The sequence below is a fragment of the Daucus carota genome, chromosome 2 (assembly GCF_001625215.2).
Source record: "Daucus carota subsp. sativus chromosome 2, DH1 v3.0, whole genome shotgun sequence".
Lineage (NCBI taxonomy): Eukaryota > Viridiplantae > Streptophyta > Magnoliopsida > Apiales > Apiaceae > Daucus > Daucus carota.
The window spans coordinates 44,733,303-44,741,690 of record NC_030382.2 but is presented as its reverse complement, the minus strand read 5'-3'; the positions used below and the strand labels follow the sequence as shown (position 1 = coordinate 44,741,690).

The window sequence follows — 8,388 nt, the reverse complement described above, 5'->3', positions numbered from 1 at the left end:
AAAGGTTATAATAATTCACTTATAGACACAAGAAATTATGAGCAAAGATCCTATCTCATTGCCAGCATAAAAGGATTTAGGGATAGCGCATATAACCCAAAAACATAATGATTCAAGGAGATGCATCTAAACCGAATGCAACTATGCAAGTAAGCAATCAATTATTCTACATGGCTGTATTAAACTGCACATATTCTGCTTGCATTTTGCTCTCTTTAAAGAGATCTAGTACCAATTAACTAAATAACAAATAAAAATAATATGTTAAAAGATGACAGAACTCTGTATCAGCCAAATTCCCCAATACAGCGTCGCCCCAGATTTTTCATTGAAAGATTCTATTACACAGTCAACCAATGTAAACATTACATTGATATGGCAATCAAATGTCATCATCAAACAACTTACACATAGATGCGCCATTTATCTGGTTTTCAATGAGTTAAGAGACTTGGAGTTCGTGACCGGCTGACTTTCTCAGAGGAATGAGAAGACTGTTAAAGATGAGACATTTGGACAACACATTTACCCTAGATTAATGATATTAATTTTTTCTGAAGTAAGTGCAAGGAATGGGAGTCCGCAGCATGTTAAGTTCACATATGCGCGCAGGAAGAAAAAGAATCAAGCATAACTAGGGGCAAAAAGGAGAAGTGCAAGTAGAAGGGCAAAGTAGTCTTTTGTTATATGAGAGTATAAATAAGAAAGAGAAGGGGGTTTAGGGTTTTTATCTAGAAAGTGTGTTATTCAGGAGAAGTTGTAGGAGAGACCGCGCCTCTCGAATTGCTGCGGAGTTGTATGAGATCTACTTCTATTAGCAGATACAGTTTATTCTGCTAGTTAATATATTAATTACGTGTCTAGTGAGTTACAAGCTGGTCTCCAGTAGCTGAAACATAACAAATTGGTATCAGAGCCTTACGTTCCGGCCGCTGCGGTAGTGATTATGGGGGCTCCTCCGAGTAATTTGCACAGAATTGAACTGCTCGAACAAGGGTTGGGGGATCTTCGCTCAACGATGGCGGAGCAGATCTCTTCCGTGGTGCAAACGGCGACTCAGGAGATGCAAAAGAGTTTGGTGTCTCTGCTGACTACGTCTCTCGACCAATCGACTCAACGGTTGGAAGAGAGGTGGGGCACGAGGCCGTGAGAAGCAGGAGAATTTTATGTTGTTGTTAAGAGGGGAGCAAGAGCGATTTCAAGAAGAAATTCGTTCCACGTTGACCTCGTTCAAGATCTCTGAAGGGGCACACTCCACCCCGGAGTTTGGGACTGGCAGGGGAAGGCCGGAGGGATTTGAAGAGGGAGGGGGTGGAAATCGTTCAATTGATTTCGGATCTGGACCGGGTCGTGGGTCGGGTCGTGGGGCACATGGACCGGGTCGGGGCAACTCGGATTTTGGGGGTCATTCGCAGTATGGCTACTCTGGTGGGTCTCAATGGAGGGCAAAAAAACTGGAGTTGCCGACTTTCACTGGGGACAACCCAGATGGGTGGATTATGCGGGCTGAACGGTTTTTTACGTTCTATCGTTTAACAGAGGAGGAGAAATTGGAGGCTGCGGTGGTAGCTCAGGATGGGGATGCTTTGTTGTGGTTCCAGTGGGAGAATGGGCGTCGCCCAATCCACAGTTGGGGTGAGCTCAAACGGCTGTTACTACATCAATTTCGGCCTACGTCAACAGGGAGTTTGCATGAACAGTGGCTTAGCCATACACAACAGGGGACTGTGGTTGAATATCGCAGGGGTTTTATCGAACTCATGGCCCCGTTGGTTGGTGTTCCTGAGGAAATAGCAAAAGGCCAGTACATAAATGGGTTGCAGGATGATATTAAGGCTGAGCTACGCCTTCTGGGTCCTAGCAGTCTCGATCATGCCATGGAGCTATCAGTCAAAATTGAGGAGAAGAATCGCTGTGCTATGGAGGCCCGTTATAAGGGCAAGGGCCTGAATTATTCCCAAGGTAGAGGTATTTCTGGTTCATTCTCTTATGCCCAGAGCCAATATACGGTGCCCTCTTCTGCAGGTGACCATAAGTCAGTAGGAGGTTCGTCTACAGGCACTAAATCAACCATGTCAGGCTCGACATTGAGTTCTAAAGGATCCAGCGTGCCAGTGGCCAAGCCGATAGGGGAGGTCCGGAAGTTGAGCGATAAAGAATGGCAAAGCAGACGGGAGAAGGGATTATGCTTTCGATGTGACGACAAGTGGCATGTTGGCCACCGCTGCAACAGGAAAGAATTAAGTGTCTTGTTGTCGCATAGTGAGGAGGATGAGGATTCTAGCCCGGCTTTGAGTCCTGTAGGCGAGGGGGAGCAAGAATTAGGAACTGTTCAATTTCACCCTGAGGTTTCATTGAACTCGGTAATGGGACTGACCACGCCCAAAACAATTAAGATGATGGGGTACATCCGCGGAGCTCAGGTGGTAATAATGATAGATCCGGGTGCAACACATAATTTTGTGTCGCTAGACACAGTGAATAAACTCCGTTTACAGATGACAAAGACGAAGGGATTTGATGTTGCATTGGGCACAGGAGAATCAGTGAATGGCAGTGGCATATGTCAACAAGTGGCCGTATGGATACAGGGGATTGAGATAGTAGAGGACTTTCTCCCACTCCAATTGGGAAATTCTGATTTAATACTAGGAATTGCATGGCTTGAGAAACTGGGGACCATGACTACTAATTGGAAAACTCAAACGTTGTGTTTCCAGGTCCAAGGAAAGCCAGTAACGATTACAGGCGATCCAAGCCTAGGGAAATCACTCATTTCGTTGAAAGCAATGATCCGGGCATTACGCAAACGAGACATAGGGTACCTGGTCGAATTGAATGGTTTGGATAGTGAAGTGGACCAACAAGAGCAGAGCAGGGTTGCCAAACAAGTGCCTAAATGGCTTGGGAACATTCTCCAACAGTTTCAGCAAGTGTTCAACATGCCGCAGGGTCTGCCACCGGAGCGTGCATATGCTCACGCAATTTCATTAATGCCAGGGACTGCTCCTGTGTCGGTACGGCCATATAGGTACCCGCAAGTCCAGAAAACTGAAATTGAGAACATGATACGGGATATGCTGAATGCTCAAATTATCCAAGTGTCGAGAAGTCCATTCTCCAGCCCTGTTATATTGGTGAAAAAGAAGGATTCGTCTTGGAGATTTTGTGTAGACTACCGAGCCCTCAACAAGGTCACAATACCTGATAAATATCCAATCCCCGTGATAGATGAGCTATTGGATGAGTTACATGGGGCAAGCATGTTCTCAAAACTGGACCTTAAATCCGGTTACCACCAAATTCGCATGAAGCAAGACGACATTCATAAAACTGCGTTTCGGACGCACGAAGGTCATTATGAGTTTCGGGTACTTCCTTTCGGCCTCATGAATGGACCAGCGACCTTCCAAGCTCTTATGAATGAGGTATTCAAGCCCTACCTCCGCAAGTTTGTTCTTGTGTTTTTTGACGATATTCTTGTTTACAGCCCCAACATTGAGCAGCATAAGGAACATTTGACAGTGGTGCTGCGAACTTTGGAGCAACACCAGTTGTATGCCAATCTAAAAAAATGTGAGTTTGGGCAAGAAAAGATTGCATACCTGGGGCATGTAATATCCTCACAAGGAGTAGCCGTGGATGAAGAGAAGATAAAGGCTATGATGGATTGGCCAATCCCACGAAATGTTAAGGAGCTGCGTGGATTTCTGGGATTAACCGGTTACTATAGGAAATTTATCCAAGGTTATGCTAAGATTGCTTTGCCTTTGACTGATCAGTTACGAAAAGAAAGTTTTGGGTGGTCTGTAGAAGCTACAGAGGCGTTTCACAAGCTTAAGCAGTTGCTATCTTCAACCCCTGTTTTGGCTCTCCCCAACTTTGAGTTACCGTTTGTGATTGAGACGGATGCATCGGGGTATGGTTTAGGAGCGGTGTTATCACAGCAGGGCCATCCTGTAGCTTTCTATAGCAGTACGTTGGGTACTCGAGCGCGCCTCAAGTCAATTTATGAAAAAGAGTTAATGGCTATTGTGTTAGCCGTATTAAAGTGGAGACATTATGTGATGGGTAGGAAATTCACAATCAAAACGGATCAACAGAGCCTCAAATATCTGTTGGAGCAAAGGGAAGTGGGGTCGGAGTATCAGAGGTGGGTGAGTAAACTACTGGGCTTCACATTTGATATTGTGTACCAACCAGGGCCGAAAAACACAGTAGCAGATGCGTTGTCCAGGAAAACAAGTGAGCAGATTGAACTCACTACTGTGGTGTCCAGTCATGGTGTCGAATGGACTTCAATTCACCAACAGGTGTCATCAGACCCGTACATTGTCAAATTGCGGGCTGAAATAGAACAGGGAGGCTCAGGCACTCAGGGATTCACTATTGAACAGGGGAGGGTGATGTATAATGGACGTTTTGTGGTGCCCAAGGGATGTCCACTGATTAAAACCATTCTACAGGAATATCACAACTCGGTGGTAGGGGGTCACGGAGGGGAAATGAAGACGTATCAACGGATTGCCAAAGAATGGTTTTGGCCTGGCATGCGGAAGGATATCTCAGCTTATGTGCAACAATGTGTTGTCTGCCAGCAATGTAAAACTTTGAACCTCAAACCAGCAGGGCTCCTCCAACCGTTGCCTGTACCTACTAGAGTGTGGGATGAGATTTCGCTCGATTTTGTGGAGGGTTTACCAAAATCTGGGAGTTATGATACGGTGCTAGTCGTAGTTGACCGTTTTACCAAGTACGCCCATTTTTTGGGATTGAAACATCCGTTCACTGCTCAATCTGTAGCAGCAGTTTTTGTTGCTGAAATTGTCCGTTTGCATGGCTTCCCTTCAGTGATAGTTTCAGATCGTGACAAGGTTTTTTTGAGTGTATTTTGGAAGGAGATATTCCGTTTACAAGGAACCCAGCTGCATCGCAGCACCGCTTACCACCCGCAGTCAGATGGACAAACGGAAGTGGTTAACAAAGTACTGGAAACATATTTGAGGTGTTTTGCAAATGGGAAGCCGCGGAAATGGGCGAGTTGGTTGTCGTGGGCTGAATACAGCTACAACACAGCAGTGCATTCATCAACAGGATATTCCCCGTTTCAGGCTCTGTATGGGAGAGAGCCACTGCCGTTAATTAAAGGGGTGGCTGTGCACACGGGGGTCAACAGCATTGAAGAACAATTAATCGACCGTGATGCTATGCTTGACGAACTCAGATTTAATTTGATAAGGGCTCAGCACCGCATGAAAATGCAGGCAGACAAACACCGTCGGGAGGTAGAATTTGCAGTGGGGGAGCGTGTGTACTTGAAACTCCAACCATACCGTCAGCAATCATTGGCAAAACGTGCTTGGGAGAAATTAGCTGCTCGTTTCTATGGTCCTTTTGAGGTGGTTCAGCGAGTTGGTACTGTTGCTTATCGTTTACAACTACCAGATTCATCTAAAATTCACCCTGTGTTTCATGTTTCACAACTGAAACGTGCTGTTGGAACGGAGTCGGTGATGCCTACAATTCCCAGTAGTATTGATGCAGACTTGGTGCTGGTAGCTGAACCTGAGGCTGTGCTGGGTTTACGCAACAGAGGCTCGACTAATATGGAGGTGCTGGTGAAGTGGAGAGGGATGGACAGCTTTGAAGCTACTTGGGAGAATGTTACTGCTCTTACACAGAGGTTTCCCACTTTTCACCTTGAGGACAAGGTGGCTGTTTGGGAGGAAGGTATTGCAAGGAATGGGAGTCCGCAGCATGTTAAGTTCACATATGCGCGCAGGAAGAAAAAGAATCAAGCATAACTAGGGGCAAAAAGGAGAAGTGCAAGTAGAAGGGCAAAGTAGTCTTTTGTTATATGAGAGTATAAATAAGAAAGAGAAGGGGGTTTAGGGTTTTTATCTAGAAAGTGTGTTATTCAGGAGAAGTTGTAGGAGAGACCGCGCCTCTCGAATTGCTGCGGAGTTGTATGAGATCTACTTCTATTAGCAGATACAGTTTATTCTGCTAGTTAATATATTAATTACGTGTCTAGTGAGTTACAAGCTGGTCTCCAGTAGCTGAAACATAACAGTAAGGATCTTGCAGAAACATTCAACTCTGTACGACGTACGTATATCTTCTATTCTACTAAGTTCTAACCTTAACTTGCTATCATGGTTGTTACGTCGGTAAGTCGAGTCGAGTCGACCGGAGTGTCCGGCAAGTCGAGTCGTGACTAGTCGTGAATAGTCGTAGACTAGTCGACACTAGTCGACAAAGTATAAAATTAGTAATTTTATATATATCTACATGTTCTACACTTCTACACACAATTGACTGCACAAATAGGATTATAGGAAGCAAAGTAAACTAAGACAGAGATCATAATTAGGGTCAGTTGGGTCAGTTGTGTCCCCCATTTTCTGTTATCCTAGAACATTGAACAAAAAACAAAAAACAAGTGTATTAATTCCATTATCTGTTCTATAAGTGTGTGTATAATTGTGTGTAATATATATTGTTTGACTGTGTGTATATATACATACAACTATTCTGTGTGTATATACATATATGACTCAGTGAGTCTGTGTATATATGTGTTATGTATGTATATATGAGTGTGGGTACTCTGTTTTTACAAATAATATGAAGCATACCTATGAAAATTTGAAGTTGGAGGCCACTGGAGGTGAATTAGGGCAACTGGAGGCCGATTGGATGGTTTTTTTTTGCAAATCTGGGCTTTTTTTGCAAATCTGGAACCAGTCGGGCGACTGGGTCGACCAGTCGGGTTGACAAGTCGACCCAGTCGACCAGTCATGAACCAGTCGAGCGAAATACTTACAAACAGCCAGTCGAGGAGGCCAGTCGACCGTCCTCCACCGACTGCTCGACTAGTCGTCGACTAGTCGCGACTAGTCGAGCGACGTAACAACCATGCTTGCTATAGAACTTTCAAATACTGTTGCATAAGAGACAAGGTTAGTATTTTAACTTTCAAAAGTCCAGCTACGAGCCTGCGATTTTTGCAACTTCTGGTTCATAAAAAAAGTATGTGGGCCCTCCACTGTCACCTCTATACAGGGTTAGGGTGAAGCAAATTAGGCCAGCCCTTGACATAGGGCCTAAATCCAGTCGATTAGCACTCTGACAAGTGAAATACTCCAGCTGATCTTAAACCATTAAAGGTAAACTATGTTAAAAATTAGCTTACTTGCCAATTGCAATAACCAGTACTATAATCTTAATCCATGTATTTTCAAATAATAATCTCTTATACATCAGTAGAAAAACCAGTCATATACATTCATCTATTGCAACTTTTATGGACATAACAATGTACAAGAACACTTCTCGTGGAAGTTGGGAACTAAACCAAGTCTTCATAGCTAGCAGGAAATCCTAAGATTACTCCCAAAACTCATTCTCATAAAAGCATTTCAGATCTCAATTATCGTTTGAAACAATAGCAAAGAAGCTAAAACAACACATGAACAAAATATAAATAAGTATAACACCAAAAAAGAAAAAAGATAATGCCGATTAGCACAATTTAGTAACACATTTTGTCTACATTATAAATCCAACCCCGTAACAAGTAACAACACATAACCGAGCATTAACACTAACATTGTGCATATCTGTTGTTTTCGAGCTTTACAAGTTAAATCTACCTCTGTCTGAACTCTCTACCCATCAATCCCATTATATCAAAACCTTGTTCCTGAAACAGCAAATCAAAACTTTCACACACCCCACAATTCAAAACACCAATTGAAATGAAATCGAATCACGGAAAAAGACAAAGAAAATGCAAAGCACACCTACGTCTGTTTGGCAAAAGAGGAAGAAGAAGGGACGCGTTTGTTTCGAAACATCATATAGCCAACCGGTAAAACAACTCCGATCATCATAATTGCTGCTCCGATCAGATAACGAAGCGGGCTGGGTGGTTCCACCTCTACTAACCTTTTTAACTAAACAATTAATCAATTTTAGTGAGTACCCAGATCATATAATTGTGTAATTTGAAGATCTAGATATAAAGATATACTTACAGGCATTTTGGGTATCAAGGGCAGCTAGCTGAGGAGAGAATTTGATACGCAACAGAAAGAATCAGTGACGGAGGTTCTTCATGTTGGATCGATTGAGTGATTTTGTGGAGGCAGTGTTTGGTAGTCATGTACTAAATGCTCAACCCGTTTGCTTTATACAGTATTATTATTACTCCGTCTAAAAATCATATCCCCTTCACTCAATTTCTTTATATTTTTTAAAACTCATTTAAAATATAGTTTCATAAAATATTTTTAAAAATTTTAATTTAAATAAAAATTTAATATTTAATTTTTCACTATAAAAAATGTAACTAAACTATATTTATAAAAATCTCAAAATGCGTGC

The 8,388-nt window shown here is 43.0% G+C and overlaps 1 protein-coding gene across 2 annotated transcripts; it reads right to left on the bottom strand.

The window, feature by feature from the left end:
- Positions 1–7,472: 7,472 nt before the first annotated feature.
- LOC108208063 (uncharacterized) lies at positions 7,473–8,199 on the bottom strand. 2 transcript variants are annotated; one of them, XM_017378540.2, is made up of 3 exons: positions 8,040–8,199; positions 7,806–7,958; positions 7,473–7,705 (listed from the first exon to the last, which is right to left on the bottom strand). In XM_017378540.2, the coding sequence occupies exons 1-2, from the start codon at positions 8,043–8,045 to the stop codon at positions 7,806–7,808; spliced, it is 159 nt and encodes a 52-aa protein (XP_017234029.1). In that variant the 5' UTR covers positions 8,046–8,199; the 3' UTR covers positions 7,473–7,705. The 2 variants fall into 2 exon arrangements, with proteins under 2 accessions (XP_017234029.1, XP_017234028.1); XM_017378539.2 differs by having other exon boundaries at positions 7,810–7,958.
- Between the last annotated feature and the right edge of the window lie 189 nt (positions 8,200–8,388).